This window comes from Microcaecilia unicolor, chromosome 4 (genome assembly GCF_901765095.1).
Source record: "Microcaecilia unicolor chromosome 4, aMicUni1.1, whole genome shotgun sequence".
In the NCBI taxonomy this organism is placed as follows: Eukaryota; Metazoa; Chordata; class Amphibia; order Gymnophiona; family Siphonopidae; genus Microcaecilia; species Microcaecilia unicolor.
In genome coordinates this window covers 65,503,429-65,526,539 of record NC_044034.1, presented here as the reverse complement: position 1 = coordinate 65,526,539, position 23,111 = coordinate 65,503,429, and the positions used below count along the sequence as shown (strand labels likewise).

Genomic DNA, 23,111 nt, shown 5'->3' with positions numbered 1-23,111 from the left:
CACCACCTAGATCCACTTGAAAAACACCTAGATGAAGAAGATGCAGTCTGGAGGTTGCCGAAACAGGGACTGGATGGTATCAATATGTTTCTTTATGAGGTCAGCGACCTCCTCCACCTTGTCCCCAAAAGATTATTTCCTTGGCAAGGTACATCCGCCAATCTCTCCTGAACTGCTGGTTCTAGGTCAGAGACATATAGTCATGAGAGTCTGCACATCCCCATACCCATGGCAGAGAGTCTAGACGCATTATCAAAAGAATCGTATGCACCCCTGGTCAGATTCTTTCTACACTCCAGCTGCTTACTAGCCAACTCGCGAAGTTCTGCGGACTGCTTCTGTGGGAGAGAATCAGCAAGACAGTGTACTGCTTACCAAAGGTTGCAAGTAAAGGCTTGTGTAGAGCTGGTAGGACTGGATACGGGCAATAAGCATTGAGGCCTGAAAAGTTTTCCTCCCAAACAAGTCTAATGTCTGAGCTTCTCTACCTGGGGGAGCTGAAGCATGAGCTCCTAGCTCGTTCGAGGGCAGAACTAATAACCAGGTAGTGGTGAGGTAGTTATGCCCTCTCAAATCCGGGAGCCTTCTGGATACAATACTGCTTATCTGCCTTCTTGGGTGTGACCTGCACTGAGAAGGGAGATTCCCAGTTCTTCGTCAGTTCATCTTTAAGGATAGTATGCAATGGCCCTGTGACCCCTTCCTTAGGAGGTGATTTATAGTCCAGAACAGATAAGATCTGTGCCCTGGGCTCCTCCTCCATCTCCAACTTAAATGGGATAGCAGAAGCCATCTCCTTGACAAAACTGGTGAGAGATCCTCAGGTAGAGATTTATGTCTCTCTTTAGGTGGGGAGGGATCAGAAGGTACCCCATAATACTGCTTCAAGAAGTAATGAGGGTTGGCTTCTGAGGCTCAGAAGCAGTCACACTCAGACTCCTCACAGTACCCAGACCAGACTGAGTGAATCTGTTCCTGCCTTGGCTCAGTGGAACCATGTCCACTTCCCGAAGAGTGCCGAGGTACAGCCCTACCCTCAGACTCCAGGGAAGCTTCCTCCCCCAACGTTGAGAGCGGTACTGCATGAGTTCATGTCAACACAGACACCCTTCAAGGTGCTGACTCTGAGGATCTCTCCACAGGAATGGATGGAGCCTCAGGAAGAACCTTGGGGCTGATCAGCGGTTGGCGCAAGCACCCTTGATGCCTAAGCAGATTACAACTTCAGCATCTGTGCCAGCTGCTCTATGAGCATGGCTCGGAGCTGCTCATCAGCAAAGACAGGGGAGGTAGGAGAGAGGCAGCCTGAGAAGGCATCGATGCCGAGCTGGAAGCTGGCTACTCGAAGTCTTGCACATCAGCTCCTCTACCAAAGAGAGGGGAGCACGCCTCCCAGTGCTAGTGCTTTCAGATACCATCTTTACCAATGCCCCGGAACTCCCGGCACTCTGCGTCAATGAGGACTGAATCTTATGCTTCTTGGGCTTACTCCAATGCTCAGCATCATGATCCTTCAGTGCTGATGAGGACAAAGTCAAACCCATACACGCCCTTGGTGTTGGCCAGTCCCAGGTCCTACTTTCAGCACCAGATGTCAAGAGAGGTGGAGACCTCCTTGATGCTGGTGCACTTTCAGTAGTAGTCGAAGTTTTAGCAACCTTTGAGGTCGATGCTTCTGGTGCCGCTGTTGATGGATCGGGCTTTGAGGAGCCAAAAAGTCTCTCCTGCTGGGCCTGTTGTGCCCTCTGTGTCCTCAACCTAATTTGCAAATAGAACAAGCGTTAAGCTCATGAATAGGCCCAAGGCACCCAATACACGAAGAGTGCGGGTCTGTCATGGAAATCACCCGATTTGCACTGGGCACACCTTGGAAGCCACTGGAGGCCTTCTAGGACATCAAGAAAAGAATCGCCGCCAAACTAAACTCTTCGATTATGAATTGTAAAAAGGAGCAACATTCAAATTGAGGTCGGTGCTTCGGCCTAAATGGGCCTAGCAACTTGTGAAAAAGAATGGAAATTTGAAGAGCCAAAAACACTACAAAAGTTAAAGGGTAACAGAATAAAATAAAGAGGGAGGAATAATCATGAAAGGGACAAATATACCCACGTGGGAAGGCACTGAAAATCTGGGAAAAAATCGCACTGAGAGGCAAACTCAATGATGCATGGCTTCCTGCTCCACAGAAAAATGAGGACTGAGGGAACCACGCTCGCTAGTTGGGCGGGAAGGCACCAGCACATGCGCGGTGGGACGCTGCTAGAAAATTGTACATTAATCTTGCTAGTCAGCATCCTCACTGGACTCCATCGGATGACGTCACCCAGCTGTGAGAATACAACTGGGCTGCTTGTCCTCTGAGAACACAGGAGCCCTTAGCACTTCCTTAATAAGAGGCGGTAAGTGCTTCCACAGTGCTTTTTTTCAATGGCCATGTGCTAATGCTAACATAAGCATATAGCCATATATTCAAAAATGGAACAGATAGTGAAAAAGCGAGGAAATACAAGTTAAGATAAGTTTGCTCCTTTCTGTTCTTCAACATTCTGGTGCTTTTGTGTATCTTGTATATTATAAATTTTGGATTTTATATGGACATACTTTTTTGATTATTTTTTTCAGTCAGTGGAATTGAGGAAGGGTGTATATGGATTTCTATTGAAGTTTTCACACTCCTGTTTGGATTTAATTACATGTATTGTGTGAAATATATGTTTTACATATAAGAAAAGAAATAAGGGTTACAAATAAGGAGTATAAATGATGTATAGAGCTTTCAAGTGAGCTGTTTTAACTCATTGAAATTCAAGCTCTGCTGTGGGAACGACCTATACTGAATTCTCCTTTTGTCCCTTTTTCAGTCAAGTTCTATTTAGTGCCACAGGATTGTGTAACTCTCTAGATATCTCTATACTTCCCATGTTTTGGGATTGGCTATTTTTGATTTTTTTGTAACAATTATTGGCATTAATTGGCACTAATTGGAACTTAACACAGATCTGCCTATTCACTATTTTAAAACATTGGGTGACTAAATTCTGTAACACACAACTCAAAAAGGGAAGTGGGCATGGGTGGGTTAGGTGCATTTCCGTGCCCAACTAAGCACTATTCTAAGTGCTAAGTGACCTTTTATAGAATTGGTGCTTAGCATGGATTTTAACAGTGCCTACCTTTGGGCCCCCTTGTACTGAATCTGGCCCTATATGTGTCACTGCAGTTTATAAAAAACAGATTGTATGCACTGTAGTTCTGCCCAGCTCCACCAAAACTACATCACCAGGAGCACCTACACACAGATCACACAAAATCACCCCCACCAGACATAATCTATATTTCAATTTTCAAAATGTCAAAAATTGCCATCTTTAGGTAATACTGACATATCTACATAGATGGCTAGATTGAGTTCATCAAATCCAGCTTCTCAGTTCCTGCTTCTGGAAACAATCTGTGGTTTCATAAGTGCTATAAGAAAATTTAACTCTGTTTCTTCATATTATCTGAGCACTGTAATATCATGATCATTGCTACAGTATGGAATCAAGACTCAGCTTTGTATTATATTCTTTAACATTTTCCTAAAAATATGTAAAACCTTTTTAAATGTTAAAGCAGAGTGACTTGCATGTATTATTAAATGTGGTTGTTTTTATTTCTTACAGGTAAAGCTATGCCTAAGAAACTGACAAATAAGGTAAGTAAAACAGTATCTCCTTTCTTAATTTTAAAACATGCCTACAGTCGTAACCATACAGATGTAGCCAATATCTGATGTTCCAAAATTTCAGTTTGGAAGATATATTTTCAGGCTCATTTTCAAAAGAGAAGGACATCCATCTTTCGACATAAAACCGAAGATGGATGTCCATCTCCCAGAGATGTCCAAATCGGTATAATCGAAACCCGATTTTGGACGTCTCCAAATGCAGTTCATCGCAAGGACGTCCAAATTTCAAGGGGGCATGTCAGAGGCATAGCGAAGGCGGGACTTGGGCGTGCCTAACACTTGGACGTCTTTCACCCATAATCGAGAAAAGCAAGGACGTCCATGACGAACACTTGGACGTTTTCACCTGGACATGTTTTTTTAATAAATAAGGCACAAAAAGGTGCCCGAAATGACCAGATGACCACTGGAGAGAATCGGGGATGACCTCCCATTACTCCCCCAGTGGTCACTAACCCCCTCCCGCCCTCAAAAAACATCTTTTAAAATATTTTGTGCCAGCCTCAGATGTCATACTCTGGTCCATTACAGCGCATGAAGGTCCCAGGAGCAGTTTTATTGGGTACTGCAGTGCACTTCAGGCAGGCGGAGGCGGACCCAGGCCCATACCCCCCCCCTACCTGTTACATTTGTGGAGGAAACCGTGATCTCTCCAAAATCCACCACCAACCTACTGTACCCACATCTAGGTGCCCCCCTTCACACGTAGTGGTGTACAGTTGTGGGTAGTGGGTTTTGGTGGGGATTGGGGGGCTCAGCACACAAGGTAAGGGAGCTATGTTCCTGGGAGCATTTTATGAAGTCCACTGCAGTGCCCCCTAGGGTGCCCGGTTGGTGTCCTGGCATGTCAGGGGGACCAGTGCACTAGCAATGCTAGCTCTTCCCACATCCAAATGGCTTGCATTTGGACGTTTTTGACTTGAACATCTTTGGTTTCGAAAATCGCCGAAAGTCAGAGACGTCCAAATCTAGGGACGTCCAAATTTAAGGACATCCTTGGATTTGGACGTCTCTGATGGTATTTTTGAAACAAAAGATGAACATCCATCTTTCTTCGAAAATGCGGTTTTCCCCACCCCCAGATTTGGACGTTTTACAAAGACGTCCAAATCGCACCTTGGACGTTTCTTTCAAAAATGCCCCTGTTTGTCATTAATTTTTAAGTGTGCATATTATCTACACTCTATTGTTCATGATATCTGAAAACTAATTTTATGTTGGGTTTTTTTTAATCTTTTTGTGAATTTGGAGGAGCTGGAGGCCACGTTGGCACAAGCCACAAGAGTTAAACCTGGAACAAACCTTTTTAGGGACCTTGGAGACAAAGGTAATATGTAGACACTGTAAGTCAGTCAAGCTTATATAAGCAGTGATTTTGTTTTGTGTGAATTTATATGCAGTACTAATAAGTGTGCATTTTGATTTTCATTCTACAGTACTCTCAACACCAAGACTGTTGTACAATTAAAAAAAAAATTTTTAAGTCTGCGAATAGTACTTGTTCATACAATAAAAATGTCAAATGTAAGGCTTCTTTTCTTTGTCAAAATGAAATATTTCATTGTACAGGTTTAAAATTATGCCAGTAATCAAGGGGGAAGACTGGGGGGAGTAAACATGGTTATTGGATCACTAATTTTGGGGTCTAGGGACTGTTGTGTAAAAGAAATACTGTACTTCAGGGCTAGATGACTATTAAGTTTGTAAACTAGCCTAATATATTAGTTACCCAGTGGGAGGGTTGAATTGTTTTCAGTTGTATATTTGTTAAGATGTAGAACTGCAAAAATTGATTGGCACCATGCAAGTTGAGTGTAAATAAAAGGATTTAAATTATAATATGAGGTACAGAATATATAATTCACAAATTACAGTAAGAAATAGAAGCTTTCTTTGATATGTATTGTTTAATATGTATTGTTTAAGATGAAAAGTCTTGACTATCCTGAGTAGATACTCTGTAACATAGAAGCAGGCATAATATGTAACCACTTGTCTCAGGCCTTTCCTCAACACATCTCCAAACTCAGCACAGCCCTGGTAATGATCTAAGGGTGTTTTGTGAGGGTGAGGAAGCTGTCCCTCCAGAGTACTGGGGACTTGGATTCAGTGCCATGAAAAGACACTTTTCACACACTGAGGGGGGGGGGGGGGTCTTTTACAAAGGCATGCTAGCGGTTTTAGTGTACGTTAATCATTAGCATGCACTAAACTCTAGAGATGCCCATTTTTTCCTATGGGCATCTCTAGCGTTTAGTGCGTGCTAAAAATGCTACATGCCTTTGTAAAAGGACCTCTAGATTTGTTATTCTCAGAAACGTTTTACTGAAGCAAATACTAAAGCTACAAGAAATTAACAAAAATATATTCTTGCAAAGTAGAAATACAGTCCAACAGAATACTTAAAAATAGTCAACGCTGACAGTTACCAGAAAGGCGGAAGGGTGAGCTGTTTGGCCTCTTCCTCCTTTAAGACACCCCAGAAATAAATTTGGGTTCTTCTGATTTTTGGATTGTCCTTGAATTGCTGCTGCTCTTCAGATAGGGAGCTCCTATCCTCTTACTGAGACAGATATATTTCCATAGTGTAGAGTTCTGAGATAATGCAGATGTCAGTAACTTCTGAGTCACTGAGGGAGTCTTTTACTAAGCTGCGGTAGAAATCAGCTGGCGGTAAAAGCTGAGACACCCATTATATTCCTACTAGGAAAAAAGGCCCGTTTCTGACACAAATGAAATGGGCGCTAGCAAGGTTTTCCTCGAAGTGTGTGTGTTTTACAGAGTGTGTGTGAGTGAATGTGAGAGTGAGTGTGTGATAGAGAGTGAATGTGTGAGTGTGTGTGACAGAGAGAGAGTGAATGTGTGAGTGTGTGTGACAGAGAGAGAGTGAATGTGTGTGTGTGCGCCAGGGGCCCCCTCCCTCCCTCCCAGTTTCAGGGTCCGCCCACCTCCCCCCTTCAAGTTCCAGGGTCGTTGCCCCCCCTCTCCCCCTCCCTCCCAGTTTTAGGGTCACCCTCCCTCCCAGTTTCAGGGTCCGCCTGGCCCCCCTCCAAGTTCCAGGGTCGTTGCCCCCCCCTCCCTCCCACCACCCAGTTCCAGGGTCATTGCCCCCCTCCCTCCCACCCACCCAGTTCCAAGGTAGTTGCCCCTCCTCTTCCCTCCCCCCCCCTTCAGGCACCCTGCGATGTTTAAGTGAAAAATTAGGGAGCTGTGAGTGTGTGTATGTGTGTGTGTGAGAATGAGAGTGTGTGCCAGGGGCCCCCTCCTTCCCTCCCAGTTTCAGGGTCTGCCCGCCCCCCCCTCCAAGTTCCAGGGTCAGTCCTCCCACCCACCCAGTTCCAGGGTCGTTGCCCCCCTCTTCCCCTCCCTCCCAGTTTCAGGGTCGTTGCCCCCCTCTCCCCCTCCCTCCCAGTTTCAGGGTCTCCCTCCCTCCCAGTTTCCGGGTCCGCCTGGCCCCACATCCAGTTCCAAGGTAGTTGCCCCCCCTCTCTCCCTCCCTCCCTCCCTCCCAGTTCCAAGGTAGTTGCCCCCCTCTCCCCCCCCCCCCTCCAGCCACCCTGCGACGTTTGTGAAAAATTAGGGAGCTGTGTAGTGTAACAAAACGCACCTGCAACGTTGTGAAGCTGACTCCATGGCTTCATTGAAGTGAAGGGTTGGTAAGGTTCGTCAGATTCGTCAGTCTGTCACCATCTCTCTCAGCCCCGCCCTCGCGCCTCTGATAGGTCCACCGTCCTCGACGTCAAAACGTGATGACATAGAGGGCAGCGGACCTATCAGAGGCGCGAGGGCGGGGCCGAGAGATGGTGACAGACTCAGGAATCTGACGAACCTTATGAACCCTTCACTTCAGTGAAGCCACGGAGTCAGTTTCAGAACGTTGGAGGTGCTTTTTATTATAGTAGAGATGGGTGTCTCAGCCTTTACCACCAGCTGATTTCTACTGCGAGTTAAAAACGCTACCGCAGCTTAGTAAAAGACCCTTTGAGTTAATAGACCCTTTCTCTGTCTTGATCTCCTAGAGCAGGAAATCAAAAGAGCTTTTGCTGCTGCTCCCTTTCACCAATTCCAACACTCCTCCTAGAGAGGCTGGGATATGCAAACTGTTAATAATATATATTCTCATAATAGTGGTTATATGATATTTGAAATTTGTGAATATCTAGCATCTCCAGCTATTCTAGAATAATAGGAAACAGTGATTTTCTAACCACATTTGTCAGTATTACTGATGGGAGGATGGTTAGTTCACGTTTCCTGCCTTCCTTTATTACCAAATGACTCAACTTCAGTTTCAAATGAAATAATAATTTTTTATTTACATAAGTCTCTTTTTTCATGTTTCCTCACCTCAAATAACAAACTAGGACAAAGCAGAATCCCTTGCTGGCTTGAAGACTAGTGAAATCTTTTATGAGACTAACACTGGCCCTATTATTGAAAAGAAAAAAGATGATCCCCATATATAGGGGTTGCTGCCTTAATTTGCTTGAGTCTTCCTAGTCAAGTTTTAAGTTATCTATATAAAGGCTTGGGGCTCAATATTCAAAAATGCTGAGCTCCTAAATTTAGGTCTTTGTTTTAGATAGGTTGTAGAGATTGGAATTCAAACATCCAGGCTAGCAATGGCTGAATTGCCTCTGAACTTTACAAAAGGCTCTGGTGAATACAGAGCTTTTTATAAAATACTTGTAAGCCTGTGCAGGAATGTATATGTATTTGCTGGCATGTACAGCAGGAACAGCCATTTTTTAAATTTACGCGTGCACAAAAAGAAGAACACAAACTCAGCATTTCCCTTGTGCAACTGCTGGCACTTACATGGGGTAGTTCCACATATAGCCAACACATTGTACAAACGTATACATTGCCATCAATTAAATAAAAAGGCTGCAATTTCAGTTTTTTGTTTTTAGTTTTTACAGGCAGAAATAAACAATGAAGGATTAAAGAGAATTACTTCCTTAATCCCTTGTGTCAAGCCCTGGGTGGAATGACACCTTTTTGAAATTATAAGTGTATCTAAGCTAGTGCAAAACTTAACAGGGCATAGATGTCTAGAGGTTTCCCTATTTAAGATAGGTGTCAGACCTGTGAGTTCTTGTACCAAGTACAGCGCTGCCGAGCCCGGTACTCGGACCAGGTTCAGCTTGGCAGCCGGACAACCCCGGGTTTCACCTGCGCTGACCGCCGTTCCCCAGAGGTTGAGCCCCTAGGTGCGGGCGGCCTGCAAGGCTTATGAGATGGAGCAGGAAGCGGGGTGATGAACGTGATGGCCAGACAGGCAGCAGACAAGAGAGTGATCCAGGTACAGGCAGAGTTAGTAGGCAGGCAGCAGGTACGAGAGTAATCCAGTTACAGGCAAGGTCAGTAGGCAGGCAGCAGACACGAGAGTAATCCAGGTACAGGCAGAGTCAGTAGGCAGGCAGCAGACACGAGAGTAATCCAGGTACAGGCAGAGTCAGTAGGCAGGCAGCAGACACAAGAGTAATCCAGGTACAGGCAAGGTCAGTAGGCAGGCAGCAGACACGAGAGTAATCCAGGTACAGGCAGAGTCAGTAGGCAGGCAGCAGACACGAGAGTAATCCAGGTACAGGCAGAGTCAGTAGGCAGGCAGCAGACACGAGAGTAATCCAGGTACAGGCAGAGTCAGTAGGCAGGCAGCAGACACGAGAGTAATCCAGGTACAGGCAAGGTCAGTAGGCAGGCAGCAGACACGAGAGTAATCCAGGTACAGGCAAGGTCAGTAGGCAGGCAGCAGACACAAGAGTAATCCAGGTACAGGCAAGGTCAGTAAGCAGGCAGCAGGCACAAAAGTAATCCAGGTACAGGCAGAGTCAGCAATGAAGAACAAAGTAGAGGAGAAACATACTACTGAGCAAGTAACACCTACCAAAGTAGAAGCCGAAGCAAGGAGTCTAGGGAGAGTTCAGCTGATAAAGTGCTGGCGTCTGACATCAGCATGGAGAAGGGGCACAGCCCTAGGAGAGCAGGGGAAGGAGGAACCGGAAGACCAATAGGAGAGAAGCAAGGGAAGCCAGGCAGAGGAAGAGCAGACCCAGGTGGGTGGAAGCAAAGCAATCAAGGAGCCTGGAAGCCAGGCAGAGAGAGAGCAGAGCCAGGTGCATGGAAGCAAAGCAATCAAGGAGCCTGCAGCAAGAAAAGAACTACACACATGGCTCAGGGATGTGCCAGTCAAGTGTGTGGGTTGACGGGAGCCTGCACAGCCCGAGGATGCCGCTTGCGTTGAGGTAGGGAACATGACAATAGGGAATACATGTGTAAACATTTTGCCCTCCTAAAACAAACCCAAGCCATACCCCCTTGAAAACATTGGGACCTGGTGATCTCCATTTGTAAATAGCTGCTTTCTGAAATCATCATTTACATATGTATGTGATCTATACATATAAATGCCACTGTTTGCATGTGAAGATGTTTTTAAACTAAAGACCTTAGGCTCCTAAGTTAGGTGTTTTCAGCCATAAGAGCCCGAATTTTCACCTGAAAAGTCACCTAAATTGAATAGTATTACAGGTTATGCTCCTAATTTAGGCCTCCACACCAAAATGGACCAGCTCCAAACCAATTAAAGATTTGTCTTACAGAATACACTTATATTTAGTAGCACTATTGGATCTATCGGATGCGCATGACACCACTACTATGGCTCAATTTAACGAGCCGAGCATTGCTTAGAGTGGGCATGTACTCGTCATTGATCCATAATGTTATTACTTTTTATATTTTTACTTATAAATTGTTATTTTTTATCAAAAAAACTCTTATTTTTCAAAATTAAAGTACTTTTCTTAAAAGCTTAGAAGCTTCTTCTTTTTGATTCTTAGTTCTATGCATATTATACTGAAGGAGACTTCTCATGCCAAAGCTGCTGTATCAAGGACTGTCTCCACTATAAAATAGACTGCATCTTCATCTCCCGTGGAATTAGGCATGTCATTCATTTACCTAGTATTAGGAGCCTGACGTAGGTGCCTAGTTTTGAAAAACAGTGCTAAGCTTTTACTCTTTGGTGGTCTTTTACTACAGCTTAGCTCGAGTTATCTGCATCAAGACCCATTTTATTCCTATGGGCCCTGCTGCAGATAACTCGAGCTAAGCTTTAGTAAAAGACCCCCTTTGTGCTCCAAGATTTAGGAGTTTAGTGAAATTTGGAACATAAATTACATCATCCCTCATAAATTTTCTCAAATGCCAATTTAGGAGAGGAGCCTAACTATTAAATTAAGGAGCATAAACCCTTTGAAAATTGACCCCATGATTTTTTAAAGGCTTTTTCTAAAATTATTTCTTAGTAATTCAGGTCCTTAGAAGGCCAAACTGATTTCAACATCATACAAGTCTGAGATTTGGAAAATGTGTCTTCATTAACAAGTTGTTAATTAGTGAATCTATGAAATAAATCAACTAAACCTTCACTTTTAAATAATGTGTTTTTTTTTTTTTAAATTTTAACTGGTCTATAATGGGTAATATAAATTTCAAAGAATTGGTTCTAGCTATATTTTCAGTCAAAGTAAGCTGCTTTCTTGCATTCCATTTCTCATATCATAATGGTTCCAGAGTTTCTCTCTGTCTAGACAAAACCCATCAGCACTGTTGTTCAAAGATCTGCTTTGTGCTTTTTAAATCATAACATAAAGGTTAGGCATTATCCATTGTTTAGAGAGATTTTTCCAGTATACTCAAGATAATAAAATAATTTCAAAGAGCATTCTAATTCAGCTCCAGCTGAGTCTCAGTCTCTGTGGTTAGAACTGCGTAAAATAAGCTGGTAAAAAAGTGTTTGGCTTGTAAGCTAGGCTTTATGGGAACAATTCCATAGTAAAAATCTGCTTCAAGTCAGCCAGATGTTTATTGATTATAGTACAATCTGTTGCAGTGAGAGAATGTAAAATGTTTCAATCTTGCATAAATGCTTTGAGGTACGTTTGGAAAACCAATTAGAATTATTTTTCTAAGTTGATTTTGCTCTGTGGAAAGACTATTACAGTTTAACAGACTTTATTATCCTGGATATCTATTAACCTTGTATTAACATTACTGGTGATTTTTAAGGTGGGAAATTGTTTTTCGGGGTTTTCCCCCCTTTTTTTCATTATTTATTTTTGAACTTTTTTGAAAAAACATAACAAAACATCCATTTGACAGTTTCTCCATTACAAACATCAGATTGCTAAATAAAGCTACAGTTATCCTTTATCCCTCACCCCCTCCCCAGACAAAACCGCCACCTTCTAGTATCTCAGCTTCGATAACAATATAGAAGGGTTAGGACCAGAAGACCATTACACATATGGGTCCCAGATGCGATGGTATGACAACAGGCTGCCAGTATGCATAGCTGTTAATTTAGACATTAAGTGAATATAGTCCAAGGTGGGAAATTGTTAAAGTTCAAAATGAAAGTTTCCATTGGTGCAGCCAGTGTGCCACACGAAGGTTTGGGACCATAAGTCCATTGGCTTTGATAGGCTGCCAACATAAAGGCCCTGCAATGGATGGCATCGTGAAAAGAGCTGACAAGGTGGTGTTCAATATGTCACTGATCCAAATGAAGCCAGTAGAAATGACATGTGACGTTGCCATGACAGGAGCCACACAGAGTTGTCTATACATGTTACGTCTTATGAACTCCAAGAAGAAGCTCTCTTTGGTATAATGCAAGTACTATGGCAAGCATTAGCTGTAAATGTGAGAGACTGAGATCATACTCACATGCACAGGCTTAAGAGTGAGGTTCATTCCTGTCATGGTATGAGTAAAATTAACCCATTTAGAGAAATACCCCCCCGCCCCCCCTCCCCGAGAGAGCCATATCCTTGTTTATTCTACCACAATTAGTCACTATGGAATATCTCTGTTAGCACTATCTGCCTTTAACTTTTATTAAAGTATTTCCTTCACAGAGATTTTAATATGGGAAATAACATTTGAGGGGAAGTTATCAATGTGGGCTATCATTAACGTGTTATTTTACTGTTAACCCAAGTTATTAGTAACGAGGTCTCATTGTATAAAATGGGACATGAGCTAAAATAGCATGAGTTAGTGGTAAAATAACACATTTTAACTATAGCCCACATTGATAGGTATACCCCTAATATAAAACCAACATAAAGTATTGTATGGTGGTATTTAGGGCTAGGCCTTTCCTTATATATTTTTCTTCTTTTATGTTCCCCTGAACAATTTTGACTCCTTCCTCTTTAATTGTGGTCAAAGGAAGATATGGTGAAATATTAATGTTTTTCTTTAGTTAATTTTGTTTCCACTTGAATGTTATGTATTAATCATATCTGTATTTCATGTTGCAAGTATAATGCTTGTAAAATTATGAAAATTTTCAATTATAAATAAATAAATAAATAATGCAACATCCTAAGCTTAAAGAAAACACTTCAGACAATAGTTCTAAGTTCCAAGTTTCCAAGCTAAGGAAGAATCCAAACTAACTCCCAGGTAATGCATCTCTCTCAATATGAAAATTTCAATTCCATTTATCAAAAAAGAAGCTGAAAATTCAGCACTATTAAAACCAGATAAAAATAAGACCTGTATTTTCTCAATGTTCAAACAAAATTTATTTGCAGTTAACCAAGCTGTTGTTGTCTTCAAACACAAAATCAAAACAGCAACAGATTCAGAAGATGATTTTTTTAATAGGGAAGAAAACCTGTATATCATCTGCATAAAAATGATACTTTACTCCCAAACATCTGAGTACTCTTCAAATTGATACCATAAATGTTGACAAAGCAGAGAAGATAAGCCTGAGCACTGGGAAACACCAGCAACACCCCAATTAAAACCACAACATATAGAATCCAAAACAGAAGTCAACAGTGTCTCAGTATTATAGAGCAACCCTAACTGGCATGGATCTAAAGTTCCTATTCCATCAAAAAATTTGCAACTGAGATAACACTAATTGCTCAATAACTTTTGCTAAGAATGGCAAAGAGGAAATGAGTCAATAACATAAAGGAATCCTTTTCAGAAGGAATGGATCCTAAGGAGCTTAGCTGAGATTGGGTGGCAGAGCCGGTGGCAGGAGGCGGGGATAGTGCTGGGCAGACTTATACGGTCTGTGCCATAGCCGGTGGTGGGAGGAGGGGCTGGTGGTTGGGAGGCGGGGATAGTGCTGGGCAGACTTACACGGTCTGTGCCCTGAAAAGGACAGGTACAAATCAAGGTAAGGTATACACAAAAAGTAGCACATATGAGTTTATCTTGTTGGGCAGACTGGATGGACCATGCAGGTCTTTTTCTGCCGTCATCTACTATGTTACTATGAGTCAATAATTATCTGGATTACATGTATCAAATTTACTGTTTTTCGGCAGTGGACTAATTATAGCCTGCTTTAATAAAGGTGGTAATTGTACCTTCATGAAAAGATTTGTTTACAATTATGGTTATTGGTAGAGGAATATCTTCAGTAAGAGATTTTTATAACTGCAGTAGAACAGACATTCAAAGTATAAGTTGAGTTATTCAGTGACTGAATAACTTTAGAAACTTGACCAACTGAGTCTTCAGAAAGTGTCGCATTTAGTCATGGCATCAAAATCAGTATCTACATTTGTCAAAACAGAGGAATCAAATGACAGCACTATATCAGAAACATTCTGATGAAATTAATCAGAAAATTGTTGACATGTAGGTAAATCAGCTGGTGACGATGAAATCATTCTAGAAACAACCATGAATCATTCCTTAGAGTTAGTCAAAACAGATAATGTTTGATAATCAAGAAACACTTTTTTGGGGGAGGAGGGGGGGCGGTGGCTATGTTAGTAGCTCTCTGATAATTATCCATTGGAAGACGATACTAAAGATTATCTCGAGTTATCTGCAGCAGAGCCCATAGGAATAAAACGGGACCTGCTGCAGATGACTCAAGGTAATCTTTAGTAAAAGACCCCCTTAGTTTCCTGAATAGGATTTCTCCTCCAAACATTCTCCTGTTTGCATAGTGAGCTGTTTTCATCTCTTAACTTTGATGTGAACCAAGGAACAGATCTAGTTATTTTCATTGTAACTTCTGAAAAAGGGATGATTTCTTGTAAAGCTGCTGCCATTGAAAAATTCCACAAGTTGACAACACTACTAACTGAGCATAAATCAACTTGTGTTGGATGTGGTAACCATAATTTCCTCAAATCAGCTAATTTTTACATCTCTTCAAAGTTTTAGGAGAAAAGTTATTTGGAAAAATTAATTCAACAGACAAGTAACACCAAATTAATGCATAGTCTCTGACCAAGGTACAAATTCAGCATTCGTCCTCGTCTCTTCATGTTCAAGTGTACAGCGCTGCGTACGTCTAGTAACGCTATAGAAATAAGTAGTAGTAGTAGTCTTTCCTAACTGAGCAATATGACCTAACATAGACTTATACGGTCTGTGCCCTGAAAAGGACAGGTACAAATTCAAGGTAAGGTATACACATATGAGTTTGTCTTGGGCAGACTGGATGGACCATGCAGGTCTTTTTCTGCCGTCATCTACTATGTTACTATATACGTGGGGCCTGCACTACTTGAATCCAGCCTAAAGATAAAGTAGATACAAAGTCTCCTGAAACCCTATCATTCTCAACCTGATCAACATACAAATTGAAATCCTCCAACAATACAGTATTATCAGATCTAATTCCATAAGAATAGCGTCAATCAATGGTGAAGGCCTGGGATCAATTAAATAAGACATTTTAAAAGGAGACACCAGAAATAAGACCCTGTAACCCTTAATATTTTAAGGGATAACTTATAAGAATGGCTAGATAGGTGAACAGTTGATATGTACTTTTAATCACAGAGGTTGCTCTAATCTTCAAAGGAAAATATACACAGCACTTCATTTTGGAAATTGCCTAAGAAACAGCATCTGGTCATATTTATCACCTGCTATGTTGTGCAAATACTTTTTTAAAGAAAAAATATACACTTTTTTTGAAAACTGAAGAGAATGCATAAGGCTTAGCGGACTTCAAAAAAAGGTTGGACGGCTTCCCGGAGGAAAAGGCCATAGAATGTTATTGAATGGACGAGGGAATAATACACTATTTCTAGGAGGGGCGGGACAAATTGCTTGTACTTTTGGCTGCTGTCGGTGACAGGGTGCTGGGCTCGATGGACCTTTGGTCTGTCCTAGCATGGTGATGCTTATGTACTTATGAAGTTCCATATCTTCCCCTGACCACAAGCTTTGTAGGTAAAGCATTGTTTCAGGGTATTATAATTTCTTTCTTAGTGTCCTTTATCATTGAATTATTCGTTATTCCTTTTTTATTTTAGTTGCACACTATATTCTAATTTTTGGTTGCTTTGAGTTCCTAAGCAAAAGTGATTTTATAAATCATTGATTGTTTGGTGAGATATATAGAGGAGCCTACAGAGACATAGTAGAGACATTCCACTTCTGGTCTGTCAATCTCTTGCTGCCAAGGAGGACAAAGGTCAGATCATCTGAAGGGAGAGCATCACCTTGGAAGTGATCCTGCAGCCAGGACCTATGCTCCAGGAGATGCAGTATCCTCTTGCAGCAACTAAGGATATGTCTCCAGAGGCTTTTGCACAGGAGGAAAGGGTTACGACAGCTGTTTTAGTAAGATATTCAATCATTAGGCATATAGATAGCTGGGTGGTTGGTGGATTTGAGGATTGCTTGGTCATGTGCCTGCCTGGTGCAAAGATTTTAGACGGTACTGGGGAGGAGCCAGCTATCTTGGTACATGTCGGTATCAATGACATAGGAAAATTTGGAAGGAGGTTCTGGAAGCCAAATTTAAGCTTTTAGATAGAAGATGAAATCCAGAACCTCCAGGATAGCATTTTCAGAAATGCTCCCCATTCCATGCATAGAGCCCTAAGACAGAGCTCTGGAGTCTCAATGCATGGATAAGACAATGGTACAGGGAGGGAGGGTTTTAGATTTATTAGGAACTGGGCAACGTTCTGGGAAGGGGGAGCCTATTCCAAAAAATTAACTCCACCTTAACCAGGGTGGAACCAGGCTGCTGGGTCAACATTTGTGTCCATATACCAATTCTAGAACCTAAAAAATAAGATGGGAGAGTTAGAATGTATAGTACCAATTGAAAAGATAGATGTAATTGACATCTCTGAGACCTGGTAGAAGAAAGATAACCATGGGACACTACCATACCAGGGTACAAGTTATTTTGCTGTGATAGGATAGATCAGATTGGTGGAAAAGTATTGTTATATCTTAGAGCTTCTTGAATCAAACAGACTAAAAGCTCTGCAGGACAAAAAATACACCTTGGAATCCTTACAGTTAGAAATTCTATGAGTAAACAGGAAAATGGTAGTGATAGGAGTATATTATCATCCGCTATCCAGAATTAACAAACAGATGTTGAAATATTAGCAGAAATTAGGAAACCTAACAAACTAGACAACACAATAATAATGGGTGATTTCTAGTACCCCTAGTACCCCAATATTTACTGGATAAGTGTAACATCAGAGCATGCTAGGGAGGTAAAGTTCTTAGATGAAATCAAGAATGGCTTTATGGAGCAGCTGGTTCAGGAACCAACAACAAAGAGAGTACCGTATTTTTCGGACTATAAGACGCACTTTTTCCCCCCAAATTTGGGAGGAAAATGGGGGGTGCGTCTTATAGTCCGAAGGTAGAGATTTGGCCGGCTGGCAGGCCGCCCACCCTCCCTCCGAGTTCGGGATCGCCCTCCCCCCGGCCCTGTCACCACTTCTCCCCTTACTCACGCGATCTTCCCTGGTGGTCTAGTGACGTCGGGGCAGGAAAGAGCCCCCTCTTTCCTGCCCAGCGCGCTGCTCTCCATCCTCCTGTATGCAGCCTGACGGTCTCGGCGAGATTCAAAATGGCCACCGAGACTTCAATTCTCGGCGGCCATTTTGAATCTCGCCGAGACCGTCAGGCAGCAATGCATACAGGAGGATGGAGAGCAGCGCGCTGGGCAGGAAAGAGGGGGCTCTTTCCTGCCCCGACGTCACTAGACCACCAGGGAAGATCGCGTGAGCAAGGGGAGAGGTGGTGACAGGGCCGGGGAGGAGGTAACCCTGAGGGCGATCCCGAACTTGGAGGGAGGGATTCGGACAAGACGCACTGGAGCACCTAGGTTTTAGAGGAGGGAAAAAGCAAATTTTTTTTTTTCCTATTTCCCTCCTCTAAAACCTAGGTGCGTCTTATGGTCCGGTGCGTCTTATGGTCCGAAAAATACGGTAATTCTAGATGTAGTCCTTAGTGGACCGCATGATTATAGGGCAAGAGATAATGGTGCTGGAACCACTTGACAACATTGACCATAACATCAAATTTGATTTAAGAACTGGGGTAAGTACACATAGTTAATCCAACATGTTAGCATTTAACTTTCAAAAAAGTGGGCCATGATAAAATGAAGAAATGATTTTAAAAAATCCTAGAGAAGCAGCTGCAAAGGTCAAAAATTTATGTCAGGTATGGATGCTGTTCAAAAATACCATCCTGGAAGCCCAAAGTGGATGTATTCCGTGTATTAAAAAAAAGGTGTAAGGAAGGCAAAATGATAGGCATCATGGTTAAAAAGTGAGGTGAAGGAGGTAATTATAGCTAAAATAACATCCTTCAGAAAATGGGAGAAGGATCCAACTGAAGATATGAAACAGCATAAGGGAATAGCAAGTCAAATGCAAAGTCTTGATAAGGAAGACAGAGAAACTGTAAAAGAAGCTTGCCTTTGAGGCAAAAACAGATAATAAAAACTATTTTAGATACATTCAAAGCAAGAAGCCAGTAAAAGAATCAGTTGGAGCGCTAGATGATCGAGGGGTAAAGGGGGCACCCAGGGAGGACAAGGCCATAGTGTAAAGACTAAATGAATTTTTGCTTTGGTCTTTACTGAGGAAGATGGGGAGATATCGATGCCAGAAATGGTATTTAATGATAACAAATCTCTGTAAACCTGGAAGATGTAATGGGCAATTTGACAAACTAGAGAGTAGCAAATCACCTGGACTAGATGATATATATACCAGAGCACTGATAGAATTAAAAAATGAAATTGCAGATCTATTATTAGTAATTTGTAATTTCTCTTTAAAATCAGGCTTGGTATCAAAGGATTGGGGGATGGCAAATGTAACACCATTTTGTAAAAGGGTTCCAGGGGTGACCCAGGAAATTATAGATCAGTGAGCCTGACATCAGTGCCAGGCAAAATGATAGATCAGTGGTTCCCAAACCTGGTCCTAGAGGCCCCTGCATCCAGTCAGGTTTTCAGGATAACCACAATGAATATTCAGGAGAGAGATTTGCATGCACTGCCTCCACTGCACGCAAATCTCTCTCCTGAATATTCATTGTGGATACCCTGAAAATCTAACTGGCTGGGGTGCCTCTAGGACCAGATTTGGAAACCATTGAAATAGACTATTATAAAGAACAAAATTAATGAGCATATACATAGGCACAGATTACTGGACAAAGCCAACATGGATTTAGCCACGGGAAATTTTGCCTCACCAATCTGCTACATCTTTGAAGGGGTGAATAAATTTGGATAAAAATGAGCCACTTAATATTGTGTATCTGGATTTTCAGAAGGCATTTGATAATGCAGTTCATGAACGATTCCTGAGGAAATTAACAGTCATGTGATAGGAGAATGGAGAAAGATAAAAAGTAGGATTCCCCAGGGATCTATGCTGGGATTGATGCATTTTATCATATTTATAAATGATCTGGAAACTGGAATAAGAAGTAAGGTGATCAAGATGAAGTGGAGGAGTGGCCTAGTGGTTAGAGTGGTGGACTTTTTGCTCCTTGTGACTCTGGGCAAGTCACTTAACCCTCCATTGCCCCATGTAAGCCGCATTGAGCCTGCCATGAGTGGGAAAGCACGGGGTACAAATGTAACAAAAAAAAAAGTTGCTGATGACACAAAGCTGCGGAACTCTTAGACTATTTGATTCAAGACCCTCTTTAAGTTATAACACTGCTCTTCCACCAATTTGATCCATCCTATCACAGCAAAATAATGTAGGCCGTGGTGTGACAGTGTTGGTTATCTTCCTTCCACCAGGTTTCAGAGATGCCAATTATATCTATCTTTTCATTTAATACTATATATTCTAACTCTCCCATCTTATTTTTTTAGGCATCTTGCATTGGTATATAGACGCTTTAAACAGTGTTTTTTATTCCTATTAACAAGCTAGGAATGGAATTGTAAGACTGAAAGGTGCTGAGAACAGCTATTTGGAGAATGATGAGGATAAAGTGAATGTGTTAAACAAGTACTTCTCTTCAGTGATCACGGAAGAAAATCCTGGAGAAAGACTGCAGTCAGCTGCTGAGGGTATATCCGGGAATGGAGTGGATATTACACCGTTCACAGAAGAAAGTGTTTATAAACAACTTGAAAATCTGAAAGTGGACAAAGCTATGGGGCCAGATAGGACACATCCGAGGATACTGAGGAAACTTAGAGAAATCTTGGTGGGACCTCTTAAGGCTTTATTTAATAGACCTTTAGAGACTAGAGAGGTTCCGCAAGATTGGCGACAAGTGGAAGTGGTCCCTCTTCACAAAAGCGGGAACAGGGAAGAAATGGGAAACTACAGGGTGGTAAGCCTCACATCGGTAGTAGGAAAAATAATGGAATCACTGCTGAAGGAGAAGATAATTAACTTTCTAGAAGTCAACGGGTTGCAGGATCTGAGACAACATGGCTTTACCAAAAGAAAATCCTGCTAATGATTGATTTCTTTGGTGACCAAAAAACTGGATAAAGGATGATGCACTAGATGTAATCTACTTGGATTTCAGTGCCGGGGCTGGTGGTTGGGCGGCGGGGATAGTGCTGGGCAGACTTATACGGTCTGTGCCAGAGCCGGTGGTGGGAGGCAGGGATAGTGCTGGGCAGACTTATACGGTCTGTGCCAGAGCTGGTGGTTGGGAGGCGGGGTTGGGAGGCGGGGATAGGGCTGGCCGGACTTATACGGTCTGTGCACTGAAGAGGACAGTACAAATAAAAAAGTAGCACATATGAATTTATCTTCTTGGGCAGACTGGATGGACCGTGCAGGTCTTTTTCTGCCGTCATCTACTATGTTACTATGATACGGTCCTCACAGAAGACTCATGAATAAGCTGAGAGGGCTGAACTGGTAGACTGGATTGCAAACTTGTTGACCCACAGGAGACAGAGTGTGGCAGTAAATGGAGTTCGCTCGGAGGAAAAGAATGTGAGTAGTGAAGGTCCCCCGAATTCCATAATACTGTATGCATATTTAGTGAACACCTCTGACCTGCCCATGCTTCTCCCATGGCCACTTCCCCTTTTCAATTGCATGCTAAAACATTTACGTGCACATCTTTCTCCGAGAACAAGCAGGCTGCTTGTTCTCACGACTGGGTTAACGTCCACGGCAGCCCCCACCAACCGGAAGAAAACTTCACGGGCGGTCCCGCACGCAGGGCATGCCCACCGCGCATGCGCGGCCGTCTTCCCGCTCGTGCGCAACCGTTCCCGCTCAGTTTTTTTTCTATTCCGCGCTGGAGAGAGACGTGTTATCGTCTCTCTCTCTGTCAGCCCCGGAAACCGGATCGCGGCCTAGCCGCGTTTTTTTTCTCCTTCGCGTACGCGTTCGTGTATCTCGTTTTGATTGCTAAAAAAAAAAAGAAGAAGAACGAACTGTGTCCTCGTCGTTTCTTAGCCGCGAGGGCGCTTCGTTGCGACCTTGTGGCCGCGCGGTCGTTTTCTTTTTCGGGTGTGCTTTTTCACCGCCACCATCGACGACTTTGACTTCGCCGACGCGATTTTTCCGTCATGTCCTCGAAGGTCCCGAGCGGATTCAAGAAGTGTGGTCGGTGCGGCCGGCAGATCTTGCAAACCGATACCCACGCTTGGTGCCTCCAGTGCCTCGGCCCGGAGCATAACACCAAGACATGCACCTTGTGTCTCAGCTTGAGGAAGCGGACACAGGTGGCGAGGCAAGTTCTTCGGGACCGTCTTTTCGGAACTTGCGCCAGCCCGTCGACTTCGACGGCATCGGTGTCGACGGCCGGATCTTCGGTACCAGTACCGATGTCGACGAAATCGGCGCCGACTCTGGCACCGACCCCAGGAGTACAGGTACCGTTGGCCCTCCGGCCTGCCGGTGACGGCGGGGGTGAGCGGCCGCGCAGGCAGTCGGCCCCAGCCACTCCCTCTACCCAGGGCCATCGGGACCGAACCCTGTCGGATCCGATTCCTCGAGGCCGGGGGGGGGGGTTCTACCTTCTCTTCATCTCTGCCGCCGAGCGCCGATGACGGGCACCGAAAAAGAGCCAAGAAGCACCGTCATCGGTCGCCCACGGCGCACGGAACTGCCAGCTCCGGCACCTCGAGGGAGGACTCGACACCGAGGAAGCGGCAGTGCCGAGAGGAGCGTTCCCCCTCAGTTGAAGAGGTGTCGCTGCGCCAGTCCGCGGGTGCTTCGGTACCATCTCCTGGACCCAAGCAGCTTCCGGCACCGACACCCACACCGGCCCCCCTGCCTTTCCCGACAGCGGGCCTGGACGAGTGCCTCCGAGCAATCCTTCCGGGGATTCTGGAAGGGCTGATGCGCCAGGCTCTGCTGGCACCGGGGGTGCTTGCGCCCCCGGCGCCGTTGATGGAGGCGCCGGCGTGCTCTAGTCCGATGCCGAGGCCTTCGACGCCGCTTGCGGCGCCGGTGTCGACCGCCACGCAGGTGGAGTCCCCGTCGACGTCAATGGAGGAAGCTTGATCCACGCCGGCGCGGGAGTCCACCGCTCGACGCCATCACCGAGGACGTGGTTCCTCGCAGTCGAGACGGACCCGGTTGAGGACTGAGCTGCAAGAGCTCATGTCCAACACCGAGGAAGAGGCCTCGTGGGGGGAGGAGGAGGACCCCAAATATTTCTCCACCGGAGAGGAAGCTCTCGCCTCTCCTTTGCCTCCTTCGTCAGGGATATGTCTATTGCATCCCCTTTCCCATGGTCTCTGTGGATGAGCCGAGGGCTGAGATGCTCAAGGTCCTCGACTATCCATCACCACCTAGAGAGTCTTCCACGGTGCCGTTGCACAATGTCCTCAAAGAGACACTGCTTCGGAACTGGCTGAAGCCATAATCTAACCCCACCATCCCCAAGAAAGCGGAGTCCCAGTACAGGATGCACTCTGACCCAGAGTTGATGCGGCCTCAATTGCCTCATGACTCGGCAGTCATGGACTCTACTCTCAAGAGGGCACGGAGTTCGAGGGATACCACCTCGGCGCACTCTGGACTCGTTTGGGAGGAAGGCCTACCAATCTTCCATTCTCGTGACCCGCATCCAATCATACCCAGCTCTACATGAGCATCCA

At 44.0% G+C, this 23,111-nt stretch overlaps 1 protein-coding gene across 2 annotated transcripts in view; it reads left to right on the top strand.

Moving 5' to 3' along the window:
* MICU2 (mitochondrial calcium uptake 2) overlaps nt 1-23,111 on the top strand; it is a 505,490-nt gene that overhangs the window by 357,661 nt on the left and 124,718 nt on the right. For both annotated transcript variants that reach the window (XM_030200306.1, XM_030200305.1), the window contains exons 3-4: nt 3,666-3,697; nt 4,982-5,057. In XM_030200306.1, the coding sequence (XP_030056166.1) occupies nt 3,666-3,697; nt 4,982-5,057 (108 nt within the window). The remainder of the gene's footprint in view (nt 1-3,665; nt 3,698-4,981; nt 5,058-23,111) is intronic.